At 38.5% G+C, this 15,576-nt stretch overlaps 2 protein-coding genes and 1 non-coding gene across 3 annotated transcripts; 1 reads left to right on the plus strand and 2 right to left on the minus strand.

Moving 5' to 3' along the window:
* Nucleotides 1-1,977: 1,977 nt before the first annotated feature.
* On the minus strand, nucleotides 1,978-3,760 carry LOC113733748 (polygalacturonase-like). The gene is made up of 4 exons (XM_027259933.2): nucleotides 3,332-3,760; nucleotides 2,614-2,903; nucleotides 2,311-2,539; nucleotides 1,978-2,196 (listed from the first exon to the last, which is right to left on the minus strand). Exons 1-4 carry the CDS (start codon nucleotides 3,758-3,760, stop codon nucleotides 1,978-1,980), a joined length of 1,167 nt encoding a protein of 388 aa, XP_027115734.2.
* Nucleotides 3,761-13,563: 9,803 nt separating this feature from the next.
* LOC140038010 (uncharacterized) lies at nucleotides 13,564-15,081 on the minus strand. The gene has a single exon (XM_072083201.1). The coding sequence runs from the start codon at nucleotides 15,079-15,081 to the stop codon at nucleotides 13,564-13,566; it is 1,518 nt and encodes a 505-aa protein (XP_071939302.1).
* Nucleotides 14,603-14,709, plus strand: LOC113736146 (small nucleolar RNA R71). The gene has a single exon (XR_003459636.1). It is a non-coding gene; the product is annotated as a small nucleolar RNA R71 (small nucleolar RNA).
* Nucleotides 15,082-15,576: the final 495 nt, after the last annotated feature.

Here is a 15,576-nt window from a genome sequence, read left to right on the forward strand (position 1 = left end):
ATCAAACAATTTAAGTAATTTCTATTTTTTTACAATTCCATACTATACCTTATTTGTGAATAACATGCAAATGATGGATTATTTTTAAACAAGAAGAAAGAACAATGAAATTGAAATAGTTGTGGTTATAAGAACAACAAATATGAAAAGAGACGTTCACGAGATACACAAATTTATGGTTATTTCTTTGGAATTGTATCTCACATAGTGGCTCACTTTTTTCATCTTCAGTTTTCTTTGTCACTGAATTCTTTCAGATTTTCACTCCAAGAAGTAAGGATAAAGTGCATATGCAAAGATAAATAGATTGAGCTTCACGGATCAACAAGTCAGAAGACTACTTTGACACAACAAAAAAGTTTAGGGCGTAAAAAGTTCAAAATAAAACTTTAGAGAATCCATCAGACTCAATGGCGGATCTAAGGCCCCATTGCCCCCCCCCCCCCTTAAATTCTTGTAGTACCATAAAATTTTGATATAACTTCAAATGTGTACCTTGTAGTTTTATTATGAAAGATGTAAAAGAATTGCGTGATCCTCTAAGTTAATTCATGAAGTAAAATTCTAAAAGGATATGTTGGCCATAAAGTTCTATTTGAAGTAAACTAAAAAAAATCTTTTTATTTCAATTACCAAGTACCAAACATATCATTCACTTCCTTTGGTCCCCAGTTCCTAATTTCCCTTCCCTCCTCTGGTCCCCCATTTTCCCCCCACAACTAAGAGGTACTCTTCCTTCTACAACCAAGCTAGCTACTCTTCCGCTTGATCACTTCATCCGATTCAGAGATTGCACTAGAATCAGTTGATCTTTTGGGTCCGCCACTGATCATTGCAACTCTTTTCTAAACTTTTCACCAACTTTTGGTGATCATCAAAATCAGGTTCTAAACAATTACTTATTATTATTATTTTGAATTTGTTTGCAAATATATTTCTAGAGCATGAGGCTACTACTATTTTAAAAAATTTGAAACTGATTAGTTAATGTAATAACTAATAAATGGATTATTTGATAAATATTTTAACTTGTGAAATGGTGCTTTTATCGATTTATAATTTATTTTTTATTTGCCTTGATTAGTTTCTTATATTGGAGTTAATGTAATGATGAATAGAGGGCCATTCGACATATATTTGCTTCTTGTTACAGCTGTCATATAAAGGGATTTTTCAGTTATGAATATAGTAAGAATGGGCTATGAAATAGAATGGGAGACATTTGAATGAATGATTATTTAGTTGTTTACATTAAAAAAAAAATATTTCGTAAAGTTCAAAATGAAAAGATTGTAAACTGTTATCGAAATATGAAAACTCGTCATGAGTAATTGTAAATGGTTTAGTTTGCTTTTTGAAATAAAATTATTATTACATTAATAATTTTGAGTTTGTCTTTTTTATGTTTTTCATGGAATACATTCATCTTTTGTACTTCTTGGTGAATATATTTTTTTTAAAAAAACTAGAAAAAGAGTAGGTAAAAAATTTTAGTGCTGCTTTTGCCCCCACTAAGAATTTTTTCTGACTTTGCCACTGATTAGACTTCATAAATAGTTCAGGGACTAAATAAAAAAAATCAAGGACCTCCGTGAGATTTTAAAAGATGCAAATTTCTCAAATATGAATATGATTTCAATTTCTAGACGATATCAAGGATAAAGTTCCATAAACATTTAAGTAGAAGATGTTAAAGCCATTTTACTTGCAAATAGATTTTAAATGAAGGAGAGAAGATGTTAAAACCATAAAAGAACATATTTTGTTGTATTAATATCAAATGTGTTGATCGCAAGGCCAGGCTCTGGTCAAGAAGGCCAATCCAGCCACAGGCACAAGCAAGATTTTACACTTTTACAGGACATTATACAAAGCTAGACTGCTTCACTTTCTTAAGTGAGCCCTTATTTTCTACAAGATTTGTGCAACTATTTTGCACGTATTTTAAATACTGTATGTAACTTTATGCATTTTCTCCTACAAACAGGCTTTCGGCTCAACTAGACCGGATGAAGATCCGCCCGCATTGACACATGAAGCCGTAGCTGGTCGATCTTTGTAGGAAAGATTGACATCTTCTAGAATTATACGGCTGCATGGATACTTTTTACTGCAGTCAAAATTTACAGCAACTTCAGTTGCTGATGTTCCATGTACATCTTGGTATGTCACATCACTAATCCTCACACCTGAGGCCTGCCAAAAATTAATGTACACATTTATCAGCTCCCATTTTCTGATCTTTTTTTATAAATAAATGTTTTTGCAAAACATAAATAATAATAATAATAATAACCCTTTTGATCATACCTGACCAGTACATTTGGCCCTATTTGGGCAGTAATTTTGGTCGATAATGATGGGGTTTTTGACATTAACCATTACTGCATGCTGAAACAGAACTCCAGTAACAAATCCATTGCTAGGCATTGCCCATGTTTTTATCCTCAGACCATTTTGTGTGCCCGAAAGTGTAACAGTTTTAACTGTCACATTTTTAATTCCTGGTTCTTGCAAATTACCTCCCAAACTGCCAATACTGAAACAAGCACAAAATCAATGTATTGACTAAATAAATCAAAATTACAGCAACTAAGTTTCCGATTTTGATACCTTATTCCGTGGCCAGGACCACAGTTGATATTCTCAATCCACATGTTGGAACTTCCAGGGCCTAATGAGATGCAATCATCACCAGTGCCAATGTGAGAGTTAGTAATTGTAACACCTGAAGATGATTGCACATGAATTCCATCAGTGTTTGGGCTGTTTTCTGGAGCTGAAATCTTTACTCCCTCTAGCCTAGTGTTTTGGCAGCCGTCAAGGTTGATATTGAAAAATTGACTGTTTAACGAACTTAATCCACTGACCAAGACTTTGTTTGAATTGTAGAATCCCAATGACTGTAGCACCATAGAAAAACAAGAAACACAAGAAACAACATAGGGGAAATGATCAATCAATATTATGGAATTCAACTGAATATGGAATAACATTTCGCGGCACATGCTTGTTAGAGCAATTGCGGTTTTTAAGTTCATAGCACATGCCTCTTTGGTGCTTGGTAAAATTTAAAAATCACTGCTACTCTAGTTTTATGCGTGGGACTGTTTTGTTTGACAAATACTTTGCAAAACTGATAAAAAAAAAAAAGAATTAAAGCAATACTAGGTCAAGGGGTTCAAAATTTTATACCTGCAGTTAAATCCTCAGGGAAGTTAGTATTGTATAATATATCGTACCCTTTAGAGTAATGTAAATGATGTCGGTTCTTGTTTTGGAAAAAAAAAAAAAAAAAGTTTCAAAACAATATTGAGACTATCCAACCTACCGTTGCTCCCTGAGGACAATGCTTGCCGGAGTTTTTGCAAGCCCAGAGACCAGTCCCTTGGCCATCAAGGGTTCCACCGTAAATCGAAAGTCCATTAACTCTTTCAAACTTGAGCCAGTTACCAGTATGTCCAAGAACATTATAATCAGATGGAGCAACAAGGGTTCCATCAATGTGAATGGTTATAGCATTATTCTTGCAATTTTGGCCCCAAAATGATGCTCCACCAACCAAAAATCTTCCCGGTGGAACATAGATTGTTGCAGGCGCAACTGAGGCACAAGCTGCAGCCCATGCACTCAGAAAAGAATTCGTGGAATCACTTCTCCCATCAGATTTTGCCCCGTAACTCTGCACATTGTACGTTACACTCTTTGCTGATGACAAGAGGAAGGAAAAGAAGAGAAATGGGATAGCGAGAAATCTCATTTTGCTGTTCATTTTCTTATCAGGGGTGGCTACTAGAATCTGTAAAGGCTAAGATTAATTTTGCTGTAATAATCTGAGGGATGAGGAACTTGAAAAGCAATGGGTGATATTTGTAGGCTTGGGGTGAATGTAGGGATCGAGCAAATCACGCCATGCTGCCGATAATTTTTTTGCTTTAATTTCTTGTGTTAGTCAATGTCAGAAATGGCAGTTTAACTTTAACCAACAAAAACAGTATGAGCAAGCGTGAAGCACAAGAAGAGTTTGAAAGTTTGAAACTCGAGTTCAGCCTGACTGGAATACTAAAAATACGAAATTCCAATACAATATTGTAATTGGGTGGGGTTAGTATTTAATTGATCATCTTTACATTGCCTTCAAACCTTTAGCCTTTGAAAACTATATGGATTATAACTTTAATTTTTTTTTTCTTGAGATATATGTATGTATGTCAACAATTAATAGTCTGAAATGGGATCGCAATTTACACAGCAAAAACGTTGCTTCACTGATTCAAGGAAAAAGTAGAGGCAGAAACAATCTTGATTAGGCCATGATTGAAGGGGAATATGTACCATACCAAATTTAGTGTCCAGCAGGGGAAGTTGCCAAAGTATTTTAGGTAAATAATATGAAAAAAAAAATTTGAGCAAGAAATTTGAAAGAACTTTTCTTGAAACCCAAGTCATTTGTTGATTTAATTTGGGAATCTCTAGGTTTAAAATCTGGAAATTGTGTATTATGCTTTTCCCTTTTGCAATATGTTACCATTGGTAAGTTATATCCAGAGGGTGAATCAAAGAGCAGAATGTTTTTAGTCAAATATGTGCTCTTGCTGAAATTACTTAAACTTTGCTCCAAAGCAACCAAGTAATTAAGGGTTCTATTTGCTAATTGAAAAAAAAAAAAAAGTATTAGGTCTGACAACTGTGGAGACCTCGGTCTGCCCGATTCTATTAGCCCGTTCGCTCCTGTCAACAACAAACAGCTCATTTTAAACACCCCTAGACGAGGCGATGACAAAGTTACTCTAAAGAGGCGTTCCACCTCGTCTACCTCCTTGTCCAAGATTACTGACACCTCGGCTATTTGTGTGATTTATGACTGATGGAGTGATTTGGCTACTAACCACCATACTGATCAAACCTACACCTGACACCGCTGCCCTAAACTACCTCATGATGTCAGGTAGGGAATAGACCTCATCATTCCATCAACAGGCACAACTACTATAAATACTAATCTAATACTCCCAAATGAGGTACGCAATCTAATCTACGCATTCAATTTCCAAACTGTGTCTAACTGACAGGTGTCGTGCCTGTGCAATAATAAATACCTGCTTAAGAAAAATAAATTTTCTGTGTATAGCAGTAAGCAGGGTCGAATCCACAGGGACTGGAAAAAATTTGATTCTTTTTAAATTCGAGACACGGCGGATTTTTATCAAAATGAAATTAAAAATAAATAATTAAACAATTTAACTAAAAATAATTAACCAAAAATAAATAATTAATTAATACAATTGTAAATAGCAATTAAATAAATGATAAATAAATTCTAGCCAAGGATACAACTACGCAGATACAGTCCATTCATCCGATCATTGATGCACAGGGGTTCACTTAATTTAATTAATAGGCTAGTTATAGCCGCCGATAAACTCTAACGACCAGCTTTTCCTTAATTTATTGATAACCAAGGTACGACCGTTGATTACCTCTAACCAGGAAATACTCCTAGGTACGACTGTAGGAATTAATTTCCTAATTGCATTAAAAACTAGAAAAGCCTAACCCAAATTAATAACACGCTACGAGGGTTATTTAAATCAGATTGCATGTTCTCCTAGTATGTGAAAATACTAGTTGCCACTAATATTAACCAACTAAACAATTACGGATTTAATTGATTAATTTGACAAGAGATTAAAAAGTCAAATTGCACATCGGGCCCTTGATATCCAATTAACAAAATAATCCCATGGAAATTAAAATAGAAAACATGCAAATATTAACAAATTAAGGAACACGTAAAATTAATTAGATCTCACAGATATTTGGGACTGCGTCTTCGCATTGATCCTTGACTAGAGGAGAAAATTAGCCACGCCTCATAAGAAAATTGCCACGCAATTCAATTGAATTCATAGACATAAATAACTAATTAAGAATTTAGGAAGAAACTTGAGTCTCGGTAGACTCTTTTAAGAAAAGTTGCGCACCACACAACAAGAGAAGGAAGAACTCCTCCTCTGAAAACCAAAAACTACCTCTATCCTCCTACGGAGCTTCTCTGGAGAGAAAACTAAAACTAGTCTGATAGCTCCCTTTCACGTCCCATATCTTTATACATAAAAAAACAGCCAAAATGGAGACATCACCCCACGTCCTCCAAAGATGTCATCATTTCTCTACACAATCAATTCCATTCCACTCAAAACAAAAGCAATTGTCGGTTTTCTTTTTGACCAAGTGCACACGTTCACCAACAAGAAAGCAAAACCACAAATGTGCAAAGAAAGCACACTTTAGACAATACAACTTATTTGCGGTCCCCACCAATTTTGATATGTTGTCTAGCCAAATTGAATTCCCAAATGCAATTCCATTCTTCTTCGTTGGTTTGCACCAAAATTGTGTAAAGCTTCACAATAATCTTCTCAAGAGGTTTCTGCTCCAATTTCTGAAATTATATCCAAATACCAAATATAAATATATATTGACAATTAAAGCAATTTAAAGCAATATTTGGCAAGGATAAAAAGGAAAATTAACAATAAAATTACTACCAATTAACACCCTATCAATTCCCCCCACACTTAAATCATGCTTGTCCTCAAGCATGGGAACAACTAAATTCAACAATGGCTAACTCTCATTTCATTTATTGCCAAGCTGCGTTTATCCCAAAATCAAGTTTTAGTAGCTAAGTGTCAAAACATATTTCTCCCGGTTAGCTCCTGAAATCATAGACTCGTCCAATTCATGGCCTACTCGTCTAAGAAATCAAAATATTAAACTAGCAAAAGTTAGCAATTGGGTCAACTGACAACCAAAATCTAAACATTGAAGAACAAGGATCGGCAAGCCAACATGATCATAAGCTTACACATTTTTTTTTCTTTTTTTTTTTCTTTCTCTTTTTTTTTTTTTTTTGATAAATGCTCAGTCCCAAGCTATTCAAGTCTTTTGACGTGAACTCTGACATTTTTAGATGAAAGAGCCCAGTTACTCAACTTTTCACAGCTTCAGGACTAACTACTCATATATATCGTCACTTTTTGACGCGAAAGTCGACACTTGTGGTGAAAACTCCCGGTTACTGGGTGACGGCACTAGCGGAGTAGAGTCATTTATTAATCACAATTAAAGCACCAGAATACCAGATAATTAAAGATCATGGCCCACGTCATCTCCTAATATGGAGAACTAAGATCAACAATCGCCCAATCCACAAAACAATTGCTAGTAAAATATTTATATTGCCTAAACAATTTAACCACAATTTGCACCAAGTCCTTAAACTCATGATATTCACCAAGATAATATGCTTTTACTTGCCATATAAACAAAATTCATAGGATAAATCACGACTAGCAATAGAAGAGTGAGTTGCCACATTTATTCATCAAGACAACAATAAGAAAAGCAACAATTTAAAGAAACTCCAATCAAATCCAAATCTCCCCCACACTTAAAGTATACATTGCCCTCAATGTAACAAATATATAGAAAAAGTAAGAAGAAGGGTAACGAAACTCCCCTTGAGTCGTCAAAACAGCGGCGGGTTAGGTGCAAGTTGAGGTTCAACACCCACATGGTGCATAAACGCCGCCAAATTCTGCGCCATGCTATGCACATTCTCATCAATATTGGTCACCTGAGCCTCCAGTTTCTGAACTCGCATCTGGAGTTGGTGCCAATCATCAGCCCTTGGGGTTGGAGGAGGTGGAGCGGAGGTTGAAGAGTCTTAGGTGTCCTAGACCTAGAAGAGGATCTGGGTTTCACCATTTTTTTTTTTTTTTTACTCACTCCAATTAACAACAGACAACAATTTCCAACGAATAACGGAACCAGCAAAATCAAAGTAATCACAAGTTAAAAGTCACTGGAACCGCCTCGTTGTCAACCCAATCAATACAATACACAATTTGGGCACCCACACTCTATACAAATATTCCAACAATATAGCAATTGCAATTAATAAGCACTGATGGTCCCAATTTAGCCAAATGCAAAAACAATGCAGCCCAAAAGTGTAACAATTGCTCCAAAGACTTGGTAATGGACTTAATAGATAGAAGATTCCAACCAAGTCAAGGAGACGCAACAATCAATCCAAACAATCAACCAAGTCATGAGTGGTGTATACCAAGAATTTTCCTCAACAATTAACAAATGATGACAAAATGTGCTCTACCGAAAATCCCAACAGATATTACCAATTCGACCGTCCACTCCACTACACCACTCAACTTACAGCAAATAATAGCACAAGGTTTTTTTTTTTTTTTTTTTTTCAAAGGCCGCTGGTCAAATGGCAACAACAAATGTAGTCAAAATGCTTCAATCAGTACCAGCAATTAGAAAAAATTAAAACGTGAATCAATTGTCAAATAACTCCCAAATTAACCCCAAACAAATGAACTGACAGAGGTGCCCCCAAGACCCAAGGACCAAAAACGCAACAGATACTCCTAAACAATTCAACGGGAAAGGGAAATTCAAGCAAATCACTTCCTATTTTCATCCATAAAGAAACCCAAGAAAATGGCCCAAAACTAAACAAAATCACCTCCCAAGCGATCTGGTTGAGTTTGGACAGTGAGATCGAAGTATGAGGAGAGAGGTGGGCAGCAGCGGTTTGGAGCTAGCAGGTGGAGAGAGCCAAGGCAGCTATGGTTGTCGTCGCGTGGGTTGCAAGAGGCTTGGAGGTTGCTGGTCAGATGAGCTTCATGGAGAGAGAGAAGCGGGCTGGTGGAGATGGACTAGCTGGGGTGTAGGTGCGGAGTGGTGCGGCTGTGCGAGCTGGCAGGAGCAAGAGGGTTGGCGGCAGCTATGGACAGGGAGGAGGAGCTGCGCACAGCTCTGGGGTGGCGGTGATGGAAGAAGCAGCAGGCAGCGGCGGTGCTGCTCTGGGTTGCAGGGGGTCGACGCGAGCTGGTGGCGTTGGTGGAGAGCCGCGCGAGGAAGAGCTGATGTAGTGGAGCTTGGGTGCGCACTAGGGTGGTGGCGGAGGAGTGACGCACGAAGTGGAGGAGCTGAGAGGGGGAGGTAGAGTTGCTGTGGTGAATCGGCTGGCGGAGCTCGCGAGGAAGAAGAAGACACGGACAGCGGGAAGAAGAAGAAAGAAAAGAAGAAGAAAGAAAGAAAGGAAAGAAAGAAAAGAAAAAGAAAAGAAAGCAAAGAGAAAAAAAAGGGAAAAAAAATAGTTTTTGATCTTACACATTTTTTTTTTTAAATTCAGAATTGAATTGCTGAAAAACGTTAAGAAGGAAAATATATATAAATATATATATATATATATATATATATTTTTGAATCTTTTTTTTTTAAATTACAAAAATTTGAATTTTTGAAAACAAAATTAAAGGCTAGAAAGAAAAATATTTTTATTTTTCGTTTTTCATAATTTTTAATTAATTATTTTTTTAAATATATATATATATATTTTTTTTAGTTCGTCAAACATGGCGTGGGCATGCCAAGATTAGAAAACATTCTCTGACCTTGAGAATCAGTTTTTGAACATTAATGCGTGCCCTCTCCTCATGGGCATGCCAAGATTCCACTTCGTAATGTTGAGATTTTACCAACATGGCGTAGGCATGCCATATTTTAGAAACATCCTCTGACCTTGAAGTTGGAACTTGTGAGATTAATGCGTGCCCTCTTCGCACGGGCACGCCATGATCACCTGTCCTGATCATAGTAGAGAAAATATCAAATTTAAGCAATACCCAGATGAGAAACGACATATTTAACGAATTGCACAACAAAAACCAACAAAATCAAAAATTGGGTTGCCTCCCAAAAACACCTTTCTTTAACGTCTTTGGCTAGACAGAGTCCAGTATTTGCTTAAACGAAGCAAATCGGGTCTTCCAGTTGCATCATCTCTACCCGTTCAACTGAAAATCTTTCATAATACGACTTGAGACGGTGACCATTCACCACAAATTTCTTCTCCGTTTTCAAATTTTGGATCTCTATTGCACTATAATGAAAGATATTAGTCACAACAAAAGGGCCAATCCAACGAGAACGTAATTTTCCTGGAAATAGTTTCAATTTGGAGTGGTATAGTAAAACTTTTTGCCCACAGACGAATGTCTTCCTAGAGATCTGTTGGCCATGAAAGATCCGATTCTTCTCCTTATAGATCACTGCATTCTCGTATGCTTCATTTCGGATTTCTTCCAACTCTTGTAATTGTAACTTTCTTTGAATTCCGCCTTCCTCGATATCCATATTACATTGTTTGACAGCCCAAAATGCTCTATGCTCAAACTCTACCGGGAGATAACATGGCTTTCCAAATACCAATCGGTAAGGGGACATGCCAATAGGTGTCTTGTATGCCGTCCTATATGCCCATAGTGCATCCTCTAGTCTCACACTTCAATCCTTCCTATCGGGTTGGACCATCTTTTCTAGAATTGATTTGATCTCTCGGTTCGATACTTCCGCCTGACCATTTGTCTGAGGATGGTAGGATGTAGAGACTTTGTGCAAGACACCATATCTCCTAAAAATTGCAGCGATCATTTTGTTGCAGAAATGAGTACCCCGATCACTTACAATTGCTCGCGGCATCCCAAAGCGAACAAAAATATTACACTTAACGAATTCTGCAACCACTTTGGAATCATTAGTGCGGGTGACCTTTGCTTCTACCCACTTCGAAACATAATTTACAGCAAGCAATATATACAAAAAACCAAAGGACGAAGGAAAAGAACCCATAAAATTAATGCCCCAAACGTCAAAAATTCCAACAAAAATCATTAGGGTTTGAGTCATTTGATCCCTACGAGAGATATTACCCACTCTTTGACACTTATCACATGACTTACAAAATGAGTAGGCATCCTTGAATAGAGTTGGCCAATAGAATCCACTCTCTAGCACCTTACGAGCCGTTCTCTTCGGTCCAAAGTGACCTCCACATACAAAAGAGTGACAATAGGCTATAATAGATTGGAATTCAACTTCACTTACACATCTACGGATGATTTGATCGGCACCCCGCTTCCAGAGGTAAGGATCATCCCAAATGTAGAACTTTGCATCGCTACTCAACTTGTCTCTCTTTGCCTTTGGCCATCCTGTAGGAAATTTGTCAGTGACTAGAAAATTAACAATATCTGCATACCAAGGCAAAGATGAATTAATAGAAAATAAATGCTCCTCGGGGAATGCTTCTCTCAATGAGATGTCATGTTCGACGACTTGTACTCGACTCAAGTGATCTGCTACCAGATTTTTCGCCCCTTTCTTATCTCGGATCTCCAGGTTGAACTCTTGTAACAACAATATCCACCGTATCAATCGCGGTTTTGCCTCTTTTTTTGTCAACAGATACCGCAAAGTTGCATGATTAGAAAAAATAATAACTTTAGCACCAAGTAAATAAGACTGAAATTTCTCTAAGGCAAAAACAACTGCTAAAAGCTCCTTTTTGGTGGTTGAATAGTTCGATTGAGCTCCGTTCAAGGCTCGAGATGCGTAGTAGATAGCATGAGCTGCCTTTCCTACTCTTTGACCCAATACCGCACCCACTGCATAGTCGCTGGCGTCACACATGATCTCGAATGGGAGGTTCCAGTCAGGGGGTTGGATAATAGGTGAGGTGGTCAATAACTCCTTTAACTTATTGAATGCCCCCTTACATGTTTCATCAAATTCGAAGGATACATCTTTTTGTAAAAGTTGGAACAAGGGTGTTCCAATTTTCGAGAAGTTCTTGATGAACCTTCTATAGAAACCTGCGTGACCCAAGAAGGAACGAACTTCCCGCACACTCGCGGGGTAAGGTAAAATAGATATAACATCTATTTTTGCCTTATCAACCTCAATACCTGTAGATGATACAACATGACCCAAAACTATTCCGTGTTCAACCATAAAATGACATTTTTCTCAATTAAACACGAGATTAGTTTCTATACACCTTACTAAAATCAATTTCAGGTTATCTAGGCAGTTTTCAAAACTTTCACCATATACACTGAAATCGTCCATGAAAACCTCAATAATCTTCTCAACATATTCTGAAAAAATACTTACCATGCATCTTTGGAAGGTAGCAGGTGCATTGCACAATCCAAATGGCATCCTTCGGTATGCAAATGTTCCAAATGGGCAGGTGAAAGTAGTCTTCTCTTGGTCTTCGGGTGCGATGGCAATTTGAAAATAACCTGAAAATCCATCCAAGAAACAATAGTAAGCTCGACATGCTAATCGCTCCACCATTTGGTCAATGAAAGGGAGGGGAAAATGGTCATTTTTCGTGACGGCATTTAGCTTTCGGTAATCGATACACTGTCGCCATCCGGTGGACTTTCGAATTGGTACGAACTCACCCTCTTGGTTTGATCTCACTGTCACCCCTGCCTTCTTCGGGACCACCTGTATTGGACTTACCCACGGGCTATCTGATATTGTAAATATAATTCCAACATCCCGCAGTTTTAAAATCTCTTTTTTTACGACCTCCATCATGAGAGGATTTAATCTCCGTTGAGCTTGCCGTACGGGTTTAGCATTTTCCTCGAGTCGAATTCGGTGCATACACACCGCGGGGCTAATTCCCTTGATGTCGGCGATGGTCCATCCTATCGCCTGCTTATGTTCCCTAAGAACTCGAAATAGTCTATCTTCTTGAATCTTTGATAAACCCGCGGAGATGATCACTGGAAGTGTCTCCCCTTCACCCAAGTATGCATACTTCAGGTGTTTCGGCAGTTGTTTCAGTTCCAAGACAGGTGCCTGCACCACAGATGGAAGTAACCTTTTGTGAGGTTCAGGTATAAAAATGGGTGCGAGGTCATACCTTGTCTTCGTGGTTGGTAACGTTTGCAACGATCCAATCACGCATTTAAGCTCTTCACTCAACTCTACTCCAGAGGTCGTTTCGGACTCGAAGTGCCTGGTCAGAACGACCTCTAGCTCATCCCTGCCTTCAATTTCAAAAACTTCCTGTATAGCAGGGTCAATAACATTTACCGAGAAAACAGAGCCAACATTTGAATCGGATGGATATTTCATGGTCTCAAAGATGTTAAAGTGAACAATCTCACCATCAAATTCCATAGACAAAGTACCCTTATTAACATCAATTTTGGTTCGGGCTGTGCTCAAAAAGGGTCTACCTAACAACAAAGGTGACGGATCACGGGAGTGTTCATCCTCCATGTCGAGCACATAAAAATCAGTTGGAAAAACCAATTCATTAATTTTTACCAAAACATCTTCAATCAACCCGTCAGGGTATGCATTGGTCCTGTCAGCTAGTTGGATTATTATTCCAGTTTCTTTCAAAGAGCCTAAATTCAATGAAGCATAAATGGACTTTGGCATGACATTAATTGAGACTCCCAGGTCTAACATGGCCTTTCCAATCAAAGTATTACCTATCCTACAAGGAATAGTAAACATACCTGGATCTCCGCATTTTGGTAGAAGTTTCCTTTGTATAATTGCTGAAACATTCTCCCCAACTATAACTCGTTCATCGCCTTTCAACCGCTTGCGGTTGGCACACAAGTCCCTCAAAAATTTTGCGTACCTGGGTACTTGTTAAATCGCATCCAGCAGGGGTATGTTGATCTCCACCTTGCGAAAGATCTCCAAGACCTCTTTTTCCTTGTCTTGCTTCTTTGGTTTCTCTAACCTGCTAGGAAAGGGAGGTGGATTAATTTTAGCTGTAGAAATTGGGTTCGGGAGTACCTTTACATTTTTGTTGTCTCTGCCCTCCTCTTCCAATTCTTTCTCAATCCGTTCTTCGTCCTTGTCTTTAGGAATCACAGGTTCGGGTCCTTGGACTTTCTTGCCACTCCTCAAGGTCATTGCACTTACATTCTTTGGATTCGCTTCAGGTTGAGATGGCAACTTTCCTTGAACTTGGGACTCCAGACGGTTGATCGTTATGGCCATTTGATTCATTTGATTTTGCAATGATTGCACCTGTCCCAATTGATTTCTCATGCTTTGCAGGTCTGAATCCGTCTTTTGTTGGTTAGCAAGTAATTGCTTCATCATCTCTTCCATGGACGGACTTGAGTTTGGAGGGGGTGGTGGTGGTGGTGGTGGTGGGCGAGGATGGTACTGCTGTTGGTGTCCTTGCTGTCTATTTAGCACAAAGTTAGACTGCCTATTTCCTCCATAGCTAAGGTTGGGGTGATCCCTCCAACCAGGATTGTAGGTGCTTGAATACGGGTTGTACTGCTTTCTTGGCGCGGGCACGTGGCCAGCCATGTTCACCTGTTCTGCAGTTTTTTCTTGAACCAGTGGACACATTTCCGTAGGATGACCCACGGCAGTGCATACCCCACACACTTTGGCTTGTGAAGCACTCCCCACAGCTAATTGTCTTACGAAAGATGTTAATTCGGAGATCTGCTGTTGGATAGAAGACGTTTCCACCTCATTCACCCTACGCGTCGGGATGTCCTCTCTTGAACCAAACTGCTGTGAGTTCTCAGCCATCCCTTCAATCAACTCCCATGCTCCTCGAGGGGTTTTGTTCATCAACGCCCCTCCACTTGCAGCATCGATTATACTTCTATCCCTGAAAAGCAACCCCTCATAGAAATATTGAATGAGCAGTTGCTCACTTATCTGATGCTGAGGGCATTTGGTGCACAGTTTCTTAAATCTCTCCCAGTACTCATAGAGAGATTCGCTAGGTTGTTGTTTGATACCACATATCTCTTTTCTTAGGCTCGCAGCTCGAGACGCCGGAAAGTACTTGTCCAAGAATTTTTTCTTCAGTTGGTCCCACGTGGTGATACTACCAGGCGGTAGGTAGTAGAGCCAGTCTTTTGCGGAGTCCTTCAAAGAGAAGGGGAAAGCCCTCATCTTTATTTGCTCTTCTGTAATTCCCGGAGGCTTCATACTGTTGCAAACGACGTCGAACTCTTGCAAGTGCTTGTAGGGCTCCTCACCTGGTAGACCATGGAAAGATGGCAAGAGATGAATTAGACCAAATTTTAGTTCAAAGGGAGTGTCATCATTTAAATTTGGAAAAGTAATGCACAAGGGATGCTGATTTAAATCAGGAGCAGCCAACTCCCTTAATGTTCGTGCATTTGCCATAGTGACTTCCTCTTGGTCTGAATCACTCGAACTGTCACCAGACAAATTTGTCGGCTCAACCTCTGGATCAAGTCCCTGAGGTGTAATACCGTATTGCTCTTCTCTGAGCCGCCTGGTTTCTTTCCTCGTTTTACGCGCGGTCTTCTCTACTTCAGGGTCAAAAATTAATTCGCCTGTACGAGAAGAACGAGGCATAAACTAGAAAAATACCAGAAAATTAGAACAAAAATGAATTTAAAAAGAAACAAATAATTAACGCCAGTCCCCGGCAACGGCGCCAAAAATTGACAGGTGTAGTGCCTGTGCAATAATAAATACCTGCTTAAGAAAAATAAATTTTCTGTGTATAGCAGTAAATAGGGTCGAATTCACAGGGATTGGAAAAAATTTGATTCTTTTTAAATTCGAGACACGGGGGATTTTTATCAAAATGAAATTAAAAATAAATAATTAAACAATTTAACTAAAAATAATTAACCAAAAATAAATAATTAA

The sequence above is a fragment of the Coffea arabica genome, chromosome 3c, assembly GCF_036785885.1.
Source record: "Coffea arabica cultivar ET-39 chromosome 3c, Coffea Arabica ET-39 HiFi, whole genome shotgun sequence".
Lineage (NCBI taxonomy): Eukaryota > Viridiplantae > Streptophyta > Magnoliopsida > Gentianales > Rubiaceae > Coffea > Coffea arabica.